This window comes from Gadus morhua, chromosome 20 (assembly GCF_902167405.1).
Source record: "Gadus morhua chromosome 20, gadMor3.0, whole genome shotgun sequence".
Taxonomy (NCBI): domain Eukaryota; kingdom Metazoa; phylum Chordata; class Actinopteri; order Gadiformes; family Gadidae; genus Gadus; species Gadus morhua.
The window spans coordinates 2,412,138-2,427,453 of record NC_044067.1 but is presented as its reverse complement, the minus strand read 5'-3'; the positions used below and the strand labels follow the sequence as shown (position 1 = coordinate 2,427,453).

The 15,316-nt window shown below is 41.3% G+C and overlaps 2 protein-coding genes and 1 pseudogene across 2 annotated transcripts; all 3 read right to left on the bottom strand.

Annotated features, from left to right (window-relative positions):
- Nucleotides 1–94: 94 nt before the first annotated feature.
- Nucleotides 95–4,033, bottom strand: LOC115533484 (toll-like receptor 7; annotated as a pseudogene).
- A 2,309-nt stretch (nt 4,034–6,342) lies between these two features.
- On the bottom strand, nt 6,343–10,406 carry LOC115533266 (toll-like receptor 8). Its single transcript, XM_030343685.1, has 2 exons — nt 10,322–10,406; nt 6,343–9,903 (listed from the first exon to the last, which is right to left on the bottom strand). Exons 1-2 carry the CDS (start codon nt 10,322–10,324, stop codon nt 6,829–6,831), a joined length of 3,078 nt encoding a protein of 1,025 aa, XP_030199545.1. The 5' UTR covers nt 10,325–10,406; the 3' UTR covers nt 6,343–6,828.
- On the bottom strand, nt 10,039–14,430 carry LOC115533265 (toll-like receptor 8). Its single transcript, XM_030343684.1, has 2 exons — nt 14,293–14,430; nt 10,039–13,759 (listed from the first exon to the last, which is right to left on the bottom strand). The coding sequence occupies exons 1-2, from the start codon at nt 14,423–14,425 to the stop codon at nt 10,725–10,727; spliced, it is 3,168 nt and encodes a 1,055-aa protein (XP_030199544.1). The 5' UTR covers nt 14,426–14,430; the 3' UTR covers nt 10,039–10,724.
- Nucleotides 14,431–15,316: the final 886 nt, after the last annotated feature.

Sequence of the window (15,316 nt, the reverse complement as noted above, 5' to 3'; positions counted from 1 at the left end):
TCCAATGAACCATAGAATCCTTGCAGATTTCTTATAACAATGCTGTTTTGCTGTACTCTATTTTTATTTTTTATACATTTTATCCTTAATTCCGTTACAGCGTCTCCCTGAACATGTCACTGTACTGCTTGTTACTCTCTGTAGCCAGCATGCTTCTGAGGCCAAACCAAAAGTATGGCTGAGCCTGAGGATTGGTCGGCCACTCCAGGACCGACCGCCTGTACAGTCTCTTCCTGAGTCTCAGGTACTTGAGTTACTCACTGCCTTCTCCAGAAAGATCAAAACTATGAAGTTGTTCTTCTCATTAGGGATGGGAATCGAGAACCGGTTCTTGTTCAGAACCGGTGCCGAGTCAACCGATTCCTTGGAATCATTAGCAAGCCTGCTTAACGATTCCGCTTATCGGTTCCGGTCGTGGCAAATGCATCATGACGTCACACACACGCTACTTTGTTGTGGTTCAGAACGCATTAAACATGGCGCCGCCGAGGAAGAAGCGCATTGTGCGTTCACACCAAACGTAATTTGTCGTGCCAAACTTTCGCCGTGCACAGGCGAGCGCGTTCACGAGGATTTGTGCTGCGACAAATTCGCTCGAGTTGAAATATTTCAACTTTGACGCCAACTTTGCGTGATGACAGCCAATCAGCGTTCAACAGCGTGACCACTGAGTGACATGTGTAACGTAACAGCCAATCAGTGTTCATCAGTGAAACTCAGTGCAGTGCAGTCTGGGGTGAACTGCAGCATGGAGGAGAATGTGATTATTGCCTTTTTGCGACTCCCGGAGCTCTATATATAATAGTATATAATATAATATAATATAATTGTATATATAATATCACGGCCAACAGCTCTGTGTGCCTCTGGATGGCCGTAGCGTGGGGAGCTAGGGATTGGGTTTCTCGGGGGTTTGTTTCCTGGCGTTGCTATGGTTTCCGGTCTTGTGTGTTCCAACGGTTTATTAGGTAGGCCCATCTAATAAATCATTGTCTAATAAATACTTCATTCACTGCCTCTTCCGTGGTCATTACAATATTATGAATAGACTGCGTCGGGTCCTCCGACGTCTCTCCCTCTTCCACAAAAGGTAAAGACATGCAATGGTGGTTACCTTGTTGTGGCGCAACAAATTCGACAAAACTTGCACAGCGACAGATTATGATTTGTGGCGTGACAAACTTTCGGCGAAATCGCGAACAGGCGACAAATGTCGTGAGCTTGGTTGTATTTCACGCGAATAGACGACAATATTGCCACTTGCAACAATTGTAAAGTTTCCATTTCATCAAAGGGGGGAACTACCTCCAATATGCTGAAACATTTGGCTACACAGCATGCAATTCATTTGCAGGAATGTCGCTTATTTATTTTGTTTATGTCAGTTGAATTTTGTTACAAGTCGAATGCAAATGAGCACTGTTAGTATTCCAAAAGGCAGGGCTGGTCCTGACCAATTTGGCGCCCTAGGCAAGATTTTTGCTGGCGCCCCTACCCCTTTGGATCGCACAGTAAATTCGACTACCAATGATCATACACTCAGAAAAGCTGCAAAGCTTTGTCTTTGAGACTCTTTTATTTTAGATAGAAAATTAAACACACAAAAAACGTATTACAAACCAGTGAATCATAAATACAATATAAATAAGGTATGCACAAAATACTGCAGAAGTTACAACTTTTAATAATCGAACACTTTGCAGCAAAAGAAAGTCTTGCAAAACCAGTGACAATGAATCACTCATACAATAAGGTATGCACAAAATGCAAAAACTGCAAAGAAATGCATGATGTTTACTAAAGGCATTCATAAGCAAAATAATAGATATCAGTTCAGATTCAATTTATTGTAAACATGATTAAATGTAGTATGGTTTATCTAGTTTGGTTCTAACCAGAGATTAAACAAGCACTCAAGTTAAGAGTAAAATGCAATCATATGTTTTCATGTGAAAGATATGGGAAATGTAAGATATGCAAACCCCAAACTGTCATCCAAAATCAGCTTGAAAATAAACACTGCTCCAACAATGGTTACTACAATGCATTGGAGTAAAAAGGACCCCCATTTTACTGTGGGTTACAAACTGCTTTGGACCTATGTACATAGCTGACATGTTTTGATTTTCATTGAAGCGTGTGGGTTTGGATTGAGCAGCGGACCAGCTAGGTAAAGAGCTGCCGTTCCTTTTCTTTTTTAAAAACAAACACTGCCTGACTAGTTAACTCCGGTTAAGTTATTTACACGTTGATTGGCAATGTGCTACGCCCTGACAACTGTTGGCGGACTCTTTGTATTTACTAAATAATAAAACCACATTTAAAACCACATATTGCTTCGATAAGTGAATAAATTGAATCAATAGCCAATGTATTAAGCGGAGTTATGCATAGGGAACAGTTAGCTGCAGAGAAATAAAGATAGAAAGGTGAACAAGAGCCCGACAAAGTGACCAGTTGGCTATATAGCCAGCCAGGCCTGCATTAAAGATAAACCAATTAAAGTTACTGTGGCTCTCTCTTTTCCCGTTTTTCCTCCTCTTCTCTCTCTTCCTCCCCTGGGCGCCAGAGTGTTTAAGAGTGGGTAATTAAGGTAACTCGCCCCTCCCAACCTCCCGATTCAGGTAGAGTCTGTGGGGGGGGGTTATGTTATGTTATCTAATATTTATTTTGACATAACTATTGGTATTAAGAAACATAAACATTGAAGTTAAAGTTAGATGAATACAGCATCCAAAAAATAAAAAATCCCATATTTTTGGCTCCCCCTGCTGATGGATGCGTCCGTAGCATTCGCCTATACTGCCTATGCCCAGGGACGGCCCTGCCAAAAGACACAAGCTCTTACTTGACTGTTTTCAGTCTGTGTTTTTAGTTTTTTGGCACGTAATGATGGCATTTGGGCTTAAAAAGCCAAACATATATCTTTTTTGTCTAGACCAATTGATGTGAAAATGTACAATTTCCTAATACTAGACGCACTTCTGATCAGATATTAAAGAGATTTAATACAAACAAACACATTTGTCCTTATTTTCTCACCCAATGAGAATCGATAAGAGAATCGATAAGGAATCGGATCGATAAGCAGAATCGGAATCGTGAAATTCTTATCAATTCCCATCCCTACTTCTCATTCATGAGCCGCTGGTGCGCCTTGTAGAACGCCGTCTTGAAGTTCCCGCTCTTCACGTCGCGGTTGGTGAGGACGAACACCGTCCTCTTGCTCTGATGGATGCTCTGGCACAGGTTGTCCACCACCGGACACCCAGGGATCCAGTCCCGCTCCTCCAGGCACAGCCGGAGGGGCCGGTCCCCCCGCTCCTCCAGCTGAACGCACAGCTCGTTCATCACCCATTCGCTCACCGCCTGGTCCTTCTTCTCGTACACCACAAGGGCGTCGTATGGGCAGCTCTGCAACGTGGGCTGGCAGCCGTAGCCTTTGAGTTTGGCCACGCAGAAGTGGTAGATGTACCAGACGTCCCAGAGGAAGAGGTGGCTGGAGACGGCTAGGGTGACGAAGACGAGCAGCGTGGACGTCAGCAGGATTAGAGCACAAGGGACAGGTAGTGGTACTGGCAGGCCAGCATGTCCACCGTGAGGACCAAGCGACCTCGCTGTGCCCCCGGGGTGTTGCAGGTCACGTCTGTGGCCAGAAAGGGGATGGTGACTGTGGTGCTGTTGAGCCACTTAAAGAACCAAGTGGTGTTGCAGGTGCAGGTGAATATGTTGTTGTGTAGGAGGAGCATGCCAATATTATTCACAATGTTATCAGGGAGACTGGAGTGTTCCATGTATTTTAGTTTGTTGAAGCTGAGATCCAGATACTTTAAGCTGAACGCAAACTTCAGGAAATCAGGGGAGAGATTTTCTATCTGGTTTCCAGTTAAAATCAGTTTTTGGAGAGATTTGGTGCAGTTTGAAAGGACCATGGGAACTCTTGTGAGACGGTTCCCACTTAGATCTAAAATCCTCAACAAAGTCAACTTGTCTATATCTCCCCAGAAAAATTTGGTGAGCATATTTTTTCTAATGTATAGGTTGGGTTGTCCTTCTGGCATGTTATGGAGCACCTCACGGGGAATGAAGTCAGGGTTGTCCTCAGAGATGTCAAGTACGTGTGTGTTGTTGACACACTGGTCAAACTCAAAGTAAATCATCACCTGAATGTGGCAACAATGTGTCTTAGTGTACAGCGATCAAAAGTTCACTTCCTTATTATTGCAAAACAGAGAGGGGTGTTTGTGTTTTAGTAAGAACCCATTTAGTATCTACTTACGTTTTTATGTTTTAGTTTAGCTGTAGACTTTGCAGAGGGTGTGTGACTGGGTAATGTTTTTTTGGAAATGTATGTACTACTAAACAATGTTCGCTGGTACAAAGCATGGACCTTTGGAAGCCTTCAATTGAGTCATTTGTAGTTTAATTGACAACAGTTTCCTTTCACTATTAGAGCCTCTTGTAGTGTAATTAAAATGAAAAAAAAAAAAGCATAACGGGCTAAGAGGAAATTTTTACTTCAGCACTTAAAGGGACACTGTGTAATATTTTGAGTAATTTATTACCTCAAATCAACATATTCATTCATAAATAAGTCCTCATTGGTGTAAAATTATCTCTGCCAAAAATCTCACTTATCCTCCTGAGCGAAGAATAATTAATATTAATATCAATATGGTTACATAGGACGGGTAAGCTTCATGGAGGCTTCCATTTTCTTCCGGCCTATGAGCTGCCGAGAGGGTGAGCCAGCGTGAGGGTGGAACAGAGCTTAGTTTAGCGAGACGAGTTTTACCGGCAAATTTGAACATGCACCGCATTTTTTTGAAAGACCATAGTTATGCCACGCCACAGGAGAAGGAATCATCGTCGCCAAAAAAATGAAAAAGAGCTTTAAAAATGCAACGTGACCAGCGAGTACAGAAAAGGAGGGTAAACATCGGAGTCGCTTTTCCAAGGTGGAAAGAGCTGATGAAGGAGAAAGATTTTGAAAGGGATGGCGATGTTGCCTGCTTTCTTCTCGACAGATAAGTCGATGTCACTGTCTAAAGTACAAGCTTTTGTCATTGCTTGGTTGTGTAATTCATTACATAGGCGGCACAACAGTGGAACACTTATACAGTGTTTGGGAGTAACAGAATACATGTAGGGCCTACCGGCGTTACGTATTAATTGTTTGTATGTTCAGATTTTAATTGGACCCCAGGAAGACTAGTCTGCCGCTTCTGAGACAACTAATGGGGATCCATAATAGGGAAAAAGGGCAAAAGGAATAAACAAATAAACGGCATTTCATTTGTGTTTGTGTTTTGTTTGTTGGTTTTTTAAACCCGAAACAGAAAAACAAAAATAGATACATTTGTAGGCTACACCAGAAGGCAGAACGCAGCGAGCGAAGATCTTCTCTTGACTCTCGTTCTCCTCTTCCTCGTCGTCCTCCTCGCCTAGCTCCCACCGATCCACTGCCTCTCTTTCCTCTCTGTCCTCTCCCTCTCCCTCTCCCTACCGGCGTTGAATCGCCTGATGATGATCTCTGACAATGGACGGACATCGAAAAGTAAACGGATAAAGAATGTTTCATTACTAATAAGCAAATAGGTCGTGCGTTGTAGTAGAGTAATATAAACTCTAGCCTACTAAAAAAAAGTTATAGGCCTGCTATTGCTGATTTAGATTGAATTTTTCTATTTCTCTACTGATTGCCTCGACAATGCAACATTAAAAGTTACTTCCGACGGGCCGTTTGTCCGACTTTTCAAAAAGGAGGCGCATTAGGCCGACGGTTCAATATGCCGAATAGGCCTACATATAAAGAGTATTATACCTCTCTCTCTCTCTTTGGTAATTTTTGCTCTCAGAGAGAGAAAGAGATACACAACTCTTTATATGTAGGCCTATTCGGCATATTAAACCGTCGGCCTAATGCGCCTCTTGTTTGACTTATCGGACAAACGGCCCTTCGGAACAATGGGTTAGGTTTTCGTAACATTGTTTAAATAATGACTATCGTGAATGATGACTGAAATAATTCAGTATCTTACACTAATGATTCAATGCCGTTTGAAGTTTGTTAAAAATAACGAACCTCATCATCATCACTCGAATGACTCGATGAGGTAGTAGGTGTCATGTCACAGCTCCTTGGCACATACTGCCCACCGTAGTTTTTGGACAAGCGAGCACTATTAGTTTGAATGCAATATACAATTGTACCACTAGATGGGAGTAATTTTTACACAGTGTCCCTTTAAAATAATTACAGCAATAATGACAATGCATCAAATGGTTTTTCATCAAAGGTAACATAATAACTTAATTGACAAAGAAAGAAAGACTCTATTGTATTATGCTTTTTGATTTAACAAACAAATCAAATATTTCACTTTCTGCATGGTAAGCCACCAAAGGTCATTGATAAAATAGTTCCATTTAGCATTGGTGTCGGGAACTATTGGGTATTTTTTACTTATATTCTTTAAAGAAGTCTTTATATAATTATTTAAATTGTATTTCCAAAATGACAACGGTTCAGCCTCAGGCCAACCTTCATTTAGAAATTTAGAGGCCCTTTATTATGGAACTTTTGAAACCACAAGACAACAGCAATGCAAAACAAAGCCTGATAACACTTTGACCTAAAACTAGGCGGTTAAAAGTGGTTCATTATTAACACACATTATCATAGAATTAAACCCAAAAAGAAGATCAGTTCAAAAGCATCACTCAACAAAGATAACTGCAAAAATAGCCTACAACAACAACAAGTAAATTTAAGTAACTTAACATAAAAGTAATTCAGAAAAAGAGAAAAATGTCCAAGCTACAGCTTCAGTCTCTCTCCCGGCTGCAGGTGAAGTACTGAGAATAAGTGCTGGTGTACATTGTCTGGTTGTCCAACCTGACTACATTCCTGAGGTTCTGCCAAAACCAGGCCTCAGCGGCCGCAGTCCGGGGCCACTCCACAACACTCTCCCCGCACAGCCTCCTCCTCAGACGCAGGAAGTGGGAGTTCTGCAGCACCGGCTCCAACATCAGCACCACGATCACGTCCAGGTTCTCATCCAGCAGCCGCTGGTGGGCCAGGTACATGGCCAAGCGGAACACCCCCGTCTTGGCGTACGCCTTGGTCAGCACAAACAGGGTCTTGCGGCTGTAGCGAATGCTCTGGGTGAGGTTGTCGATCAACGGGACGCCGAGGGGCCAGTCCCGCTCCTCCAGACACAAGGGCAACGCCTTCTCCCCCTCCACCTCCAGCTTCACCCTCAGCGTCTCCAGCACCCACTCCGAGACCCAGGGGTCTTTGGTGTCATAGGTCACAAAGACTTCATACACGTTGTCTTGTGAGGCCGAAGAACGATAGCACTTCCATTTGGCCTTCAGGTAATGCAGGACATAGGAGGCGTCCCAGTAGAAGATGTGCGCCACCGTTGCCATCGACGTGGTGACAACGATGAAGGTAGTTATGAGAACTGAGATCAGCAGTGCCAGAGTGTTGTTGACACACTGGTCAAACTCAAAGTAAATCATCACCTGAGGGTGGCCGTATGATACGAAGCAATAGACATCCGTGGTCAGGCTTGGGATGGTGACATCGTTGTCTTCGATCCACAGAATAAAATCAAGTGTGTCACATGAGCATTGAAATGGGTTCCTATGTAAAGACAACGTTTGAAGGTAGTTTTTAGGTTTTGTGAAGAAGTTAGTCTGGTTGATAACAGTCAGCCTGTTGTGGTTCAGCGAGAGGGTTGTAAGGCTTATGGCGCCCTCCAAAAATCCATTTGACAGTTGTGCAATTTGATTATGATCCAAATTAAGAGTTCTTAAAGTACGGGAGGTAACGCTTTTTACATAAGTAATATAATTGTGACTTAGATCAAGGGTCTGGAGGTTGTTGAAATATTCTAGTTTAGTCCAAATAAAATCTGAGAGTTTGTTGTAATTTATGAACAGGGTTGTGAGCTGCCGTGGTAACAAAACGTATACCTTATCAGGAATTTCAGCAATGTTGTTGGATGAAATGTCTAGTATTTTCAAATTAGTGAGATTAGTAAACAGATTGAAATACGATGCATCTTTCCAAAGAGTCCCAAGTTCATTGTGTCCAAATCGAAGCTCATTTAATGACTCACTCTGTAACCATTTGGTAGTTAAAGTATGAATACAATTATTGCTCATATTTAATATCTCAAGAACAGGCAGATTTTTAACAAAATCTAAATTATGCGTGATCCCGTAAGCTTTAAAGTAGTGGTCGTTGAAACTGATGTCCAATACCTTTAGCTTCTGTAATTCCTGGAATGCATGTCTATAGGCAAAGTCAATCTTATTAAAAGACAGATCCAAATATGTCAGATTTGGCAACGACTCAAATTCTGTCCCATTTAATGCAGATGAAAACCCATTTCCTGAAAGGTTAAGGCATGAGATATTATCATAGCCTTCAAATTGCTCCGGAGTTATGAAGAAAAGATTATTTGAGCTAAAACTCAGCACACGGCCTGCCTTGATACACTCTGGATTTGCCAAAATTCGACTACCAAAATTCAACGTGTCGGCCACCAGGTGTGGTGAAAAAATCAGGTTGGCTTCAACGTTACCTCCCTGGCCAGGTGGGTTAGGTGTACTTACTGAAACGGGATACAGTCTATTCTCTGATAGGAATATGCCTTTCAGCTGATGGAGTTCTTTGAATATAGTAGAATTAGAGTGAACAATAAAGTTAGTCCCTAGATTTAGCACAGTTAGGTTTTTAAGCGAAACAAGAGGTTTCAAAGTATCAAATTCTATTTCTCTAAAAACTAAACCAACCAAGTGCAATACTTGAAGCGACCTAAGCTTTGAAAATCCCTTTGACAGCTGAACGGTCTTTGGGTATGTGTTACGTCCATAATTGAACGACAGATCTAAATGTTCTAATTTTGAAAGACTACTAAAACACTTAAGTTCACCCTGAATGGCATTTTGTAAAAGATTGAATGATAGCAAGAGTTTTGTCAGATTTTGGAGATTTTCAAACCAAAAGTCATTAAGTTGTGTCAGGGAGTTGCCAGCTAAATCCAACGTCTGTAGTTCGGTAAGGTCAATAAACACCTTAGGATGGATTCCAAGAGAAATATTAGGGCAAGCTACACAGGGATATGGAGCATTTCCACATCTTGGGCAGTTTCCATGCATTCTCAGTGCTTTTAAGTGATGGAGCTCTTTAAAGTCCTCTTCAGAAATGTAATGTATTTGGTTGTTATTAAGTGCCAGGTTGGTAAGCGTTGTTGGTAGTCCCTTTGGAACACGTCTTAAACTGTTGAAGGAAAGGTCCAGAACCTTAAGTTTTGTCAAAACTGGAAAACTGTCGTCTGAAATATTTACCGGATTGGAGCATTTATTGCTAGAACAGCCGTTTCTTTGCAAGAATAGATGCGTCACATTTCTTATCCCAGAAAAACTCATATTATTGATCACCAGGATGTTGTTGTCGTTTAGCCAAATCGTTGTCAGACTGTGAGGAAGAATACCGGGGACATGAGTCAAATGATTGTTGCCTAAATCCAGTATTTTCAAGTTTGTTAGATTCATGAAAGCATCCTTATCGATGTCGACGTCCTTCAGCCCGTTCTTTTTTGCGTTTTTAAGATAAAGTTTAGTGAGATTTTCCAGATGAGAAAACGCATTCCCTGGTATTTTCTGAAGATTGTTTTCTGATAAATTAACTACAGTGGCATTGCTGGTTATCCCGTCAGGTACTTGTTGAAGTTTTTTTGCTTCACAATGAAACACTAGTCCAGTGACATCACATGGAAACTGCCGGGACATCCAATTTGTACTGTGTTGGATCATGGCAGTATGACTCATTTGATGTAAAAACAGAAGTAGTCGAACGACAAGGAAAGACCAGTAGATGGGCGTATTCTGTAGATAACATGAAGCTGAAGAATTATTCATTTATAGAAAATGTATCATCATTTTCAGCAAAATATTATATGGGTTACACACACGCAAGCCCAGAATATGGTGTATTTTGACGATACAAATATTGGAACGGAATTAATGATGCCTTTTTATTGTCTATACAAAGCATAATATTAATATATTACTATAATATGATCAAAAATACAAATAAAAATGATTGACCAAAATTCCCAAAGCTCTGAAGTGTAACCGGAAATCATGGTTATATGTCATTGTATTTTGCAAATAAAAATAAAAAGTTGAATAAGACATGGAATACATTTTTTTACAAATATGTAATATAGAAAATTAATCACAAAAATATAGTTTTAGCGATTGTACATGAGTCTTTTTTTTAATGATTGTTTCGATAACTCACCATTGTGAATGTGGTGGACCCGCAAGATATAATTTGTAAAAAGTCGTTAAATGTCAATTCAATAGCACTGGATAAGAGCTGTATTCTCTTGTGGATGAAGTGAACACACTAAATCAGACTGCAGCATCTTCCTCGAAATAGAATCATCAACAAATTGCGGAAGAAAGCTTCTTTTACTTCCCTTTTTAGGGTACATAGATTAGTCATGACCTAAAACTAGGCTGTTAAAAGTGTTTGATTATTAACACACATTATCATAGCATTCAACCCATAAAGAACATCAGTTCAAAAGCATCACTTGACAAAGATAACTGCAAAAATAGCCTACAACAACGACAAGTACATTTAAGTAACTAAACATGAAAGTAATTCAGAGAAAGAGGAAAATGTCCAAGCTGCAGCTTCAGTCTCTCTCCCGGCTGCAGGTGAAGTACTGAGAGTAAGTGCTGGTGTACATCGTCTGGTTGTCCACCCTGACTACATTCCTGAGGTTCTGCCAAAACCAGGGCTCAGCAGCCGCAGTCCGGGGCCACTCCACAACACTCTCCCCGCACAGCCTCCTCCTCAGACGCAGGAAGTGGGAGTTCTGCAGGACAGGCTCCAACATCAGCACCACGATCACGTCCAGGTTCTCATCCAGCAGCCGCTGGTGGGCCAGGTACAAGGCCAAGCGGAACAACCCTGTCTTGGCGTACGCCTTGGTCAGCACAAACAGGGTCTTGCGGCTGTAGCGAATGCTCTGGGTGAGGTTGTCGATCACCGGGACGCCGAGGGGCCAGTCCCGCTCCTCTAGACACAAGGGCAACACCTTCTCCCCCTCCACCTCCAGCTTCACCCTCAGCGTCTCCAGCACCCACTCTGAGACCCAGGGGTCTTTGGTGTCATAGGTCACGAAGACGTTGTACATATTGTCTGGCGAGGCCGAAGAGCGATAGCCCTTCCATTTGGCCTTCAGGTAATACAGGACGTAGGAGGCGTCCCAGTAGAAGATGTGTGCCACCGTTGCCAATAACGTGGTGAAAAAGAGGAAGGTAGTTGTGAGAACTGAGATCAGCAGTGCCAGACTGTTGTTGACACACTGGTCAAACTCAAAGTAAATCATCACCTGAGGATGGCCGTAGGATACGAAGCAGTAGACATCCGTGGTCAGGCTTGGGATGGTGACATTGTTGTCTTCAATCCACAGAATAAAATCCAGTGTGTCACATGAGCATTGAAATGGGTTCCGATGTAAAGACAACATTTGAAGGTAGTTTTTAGGTTTTGTTAAAAAGTTGGTCTGGTTGATAACAGTCAGCATGTTGTGGTTCAGGGAGAGGGTTGTAAGGCTTACGGCGCCCTCTAAAAATCCATTTGAGAGTTGTGCAATTTGATTATGAGCCAAATTCAGAGTTCTTAAAGAACGGGAGGCAACGCTTCGTACATAAGTCATAGCATTGTGACTTAGATCGAGGATCTGGAGGTTGTTGAAATGTTCTAGTTTAGTCCAATTAAAATCTGAGAGTTTGTTGTAATTTATGAACAGGGTTGTGAGCTGCTGTGGTAACAAAGTGTAAACCTTATCAGGAATTGCAACAATGTTGTTGGAAGAAATGTCTAGTATTGCCAACTTAGTGAGCTTTCTAAACAGATTTATATAAGAGTCATCTTTCCAAAGGGTTCCAAGCTCATTGTGTCCAAATCGAAGCTCATTTAATGAATCACTCTCTAACATTTTGGTATATAAAGTATGAATACAATTATTGCTCATATTTAATATCTCAAGAAAAGGCAGATTTTTAACAAAATCTAAATTATGTGTGATCCCATAGGCTTTAAAGTAGTGGTCGTTGAAACTGATGTCCAATACCTTTAGCTTCTGTAATTCTTGGAATGCAGCAGGATAGGCCAAGTCAATCTTATTAAATGACAGATCCAAATATGTGAGGTTTGGCAACGATTCAAATTCTGTCCCATTTAATGCAGATGAAAACCCATTTCTTGAAAGGTTAAGGCATGAGATATTATCATAGCCTTCAAATTGCTCACGACTAATGAAGAAAAGATTATTTGAGCTAAAACTCAGCACACGACCTGCCTTGATACACTCTGGATTAGCCAAAGTGCTATCAGGATTAAACGAGTGGGCCATCAGGTGTGGTGAAGTAATCAGGTTGGCTTTAACATTTCCTCCCTGGCCAGGTGGGCTAGGCGTACTTACTGAAACGGGATACAGTCTGTTCTCTGATAGATATATGCTTTGCAACTGTGGGAGACATTTGAATATGGTGGAATTAGAGTGAAAAATAAAGTTAGTCCCTAGATTTAGCACAGTTAGGTTTTTGAGTGAAAAAAGAGGTTTCAAAGTATCAAATTCAATTTCTCTGAAAACCAAACCAATCAAGTGCAATACTCGAAGCGACCTAAGCTTTGAAAAACCGCTTGACAGCTGAACGGTCTTTGGGTATACTTTATGGCCAAAATTGAAGGACAGATCCAAGTGCTGTAAATTTGAAAGACTACTAAAACTCTTCAGTTCGCCCTGAATGGCATTTTGTAAAAGATTGAATGATAGCATGAGTTTTGTCAGATGTCTGAGATTTTCAAACCAAAAATCGTTAAGTACTGTTAGGGAGTTGCCTGCTAAGTGTAACATCTTTAGTTGGGTAAGGTTAGTAAACGCCATAGGATGGATTCCAAGAGAAATATTGGGGCAAGGTACACAGGGAAATGGAGCATTTCCACATCTTGGGCAGTTTCCACGTACTGTCAGTGCTTTTAAGTGATGGAGCTCTTTAAAGTCCTCTTCAAAAATGTAATGTATTCGGTTGTCACTAAGTGCCAGGTTGGTTAGCGTTGTTGGTAGTCCCTTTGGAACTTGTGTTAGATTGTTTGAGGAAAGGTCGAGAACCTCAAGCTTTGTCAAAACTGCCAAACTGTCATCTGAAATACTCACTTGCTTGAAGCACTTATTGCTAAAATAGCAGTTTTCGTGCAAGAATAGATGTGTCACATTTCTTACACCAGAAAAGCTGTTTTTGTTGAGCACCAGGAAGCTGTTATTGTTTAGCCAAATCGTTTTCAAACTGGGAGGAAGATTTCCGGGGATATAAGTCAGACGATTGTTGCTTAAATCCAGTGATAGCAGCTTTGTCAAATTATTGAAAGCATCCTCATTGATGTCGACGTTCTTCAGCCCGTTCCTTTTTGCCTGGGAAAGATTAAGTTCAGCGAGATCTTCCTGATGAGAAAACGCATTCCCTGGTATTTGCTGAAGATCGTTTTTTTTTAAAATGACCACAGTGGCATTGCTGGTTATCCCTTCAGGTACTTTTCGAAGTTTTTTTTCCCCACAGTCAAACACGAGTCTTGGCCTTCCAAAGTGTCCATCTTTGACGTCACATGGAAACTGCCGTGACATCCAATTCGTACTGGGTTGGAACATGGCAGTACGTCTCCCTTGATGTAAAAACAGAAAGAGTAGTCGGCCTATAAGGTAAGACCAGTAGATGGGGGTTTTCTGTGGATAACATGAAGGAGAAGAATTATTCATTTAAAATAAATGTATCTTATCGCAAAATATTCCACGGTTTACACACACACACACACACACACACACACACACACACACACACACACACACACACACACACACACACACCGATATATATACACACACACACGCAATATGGTGTATTCGGACCATACAAATATTTGAAGAGAATTAATGAAGCCTTTTTTTTGTCTATACAAAGCCCAATATGAATACAATTATTACTACAACATTATCAAAAATAAATATTCCGAAAGTTCTGAAGTGTAACTTTAATTCATGTTTAATTATTATTGTATTTAGAAAGTAAAAATGTAAAGTTGAATAAGACATGGAATATATTTATCACAAATATGAAAATATAGAAATATTGATCACAAAAATATAGTTTTAGCCATTGCATAAAAATCATTTCTTTATGAATGTTTCAATAACTCACCATTGTGAATGTGGTGGACCCTTAAGATATAATTAGTAAAAAGTTGTTCAATGTCACTTGAATAGCACTGGATAATAGTTGTATTCTCTTGTGGGTGAAGTGAACACACTAAAGCAGACTGCAGCAGCCTCATCGAAATAGAACCATCAACAAATTGCGGAAGAAAGCATTTTTATGCTTCCCTTTTTTGCTTCCCGTTCTAAGATGGTTCATGTTTAATTACAATGAACCATAGAATCCTTGCAGATTTCTTATAACAATGCTGTTTTGCTGTACTCTATTTTTATTTTTTATACATTTTATCCTTAATTCCGTTACAGCGTCTCCCTGAACATGTCACTGTACTGCTTGTTACTCTCTGTAGCCAGCACGCTTCTGAGGCCAAACCAAAAGTATGGCTGAGCCTGAGGATTGGTCGGCCACTCCAGGACCGACCGCCTGTACAGTCTCTTCCTGAGTCTCAGGTACTTGAGTTACTCACTGCCTTCTCCAGAAAGATCAAAACTATGAAGTTGTTCTTCTCATTAGGGATGGGAATCGAGAACCGGTTCTTGTTCAGAACCGGTGCTGAGTCAACCGATTCCTTGGAATCATTAGCAAGCCTGCTTAACGATTCCGCTTATCGGTTCCGGTCGCGGCAAATGTATCATGACGTCACACACACGCTACTTTGTTGTGGTTCAGAACGCATTAAACATGGCGCCGCCGAGGAAGAAGCGCATTGTGCGTTCACACCAAACGTAATTTGTCGTGCCAAACTTTCGCCGTGCACAGGCGAGCGCGTTCACGAGGATTTGTGCTGCGACAAATTCGCTCAAGTTGAAATATTTCAACTTTGACGCATATTTCGCGTGATGACAGCCAATCAGCTTTCAACAGCGTGACCACTGAGTGACATGTGTAACGTAACAGCCAATCAGCGTTCAACCGCCAATGCAGTCCGGGGTGAACTGCAGCATGGAGGAGAAAGTAATTGTTGCCGTTTGCGACTCCCGGAGCTCTATGTATAATAGTATATTATATA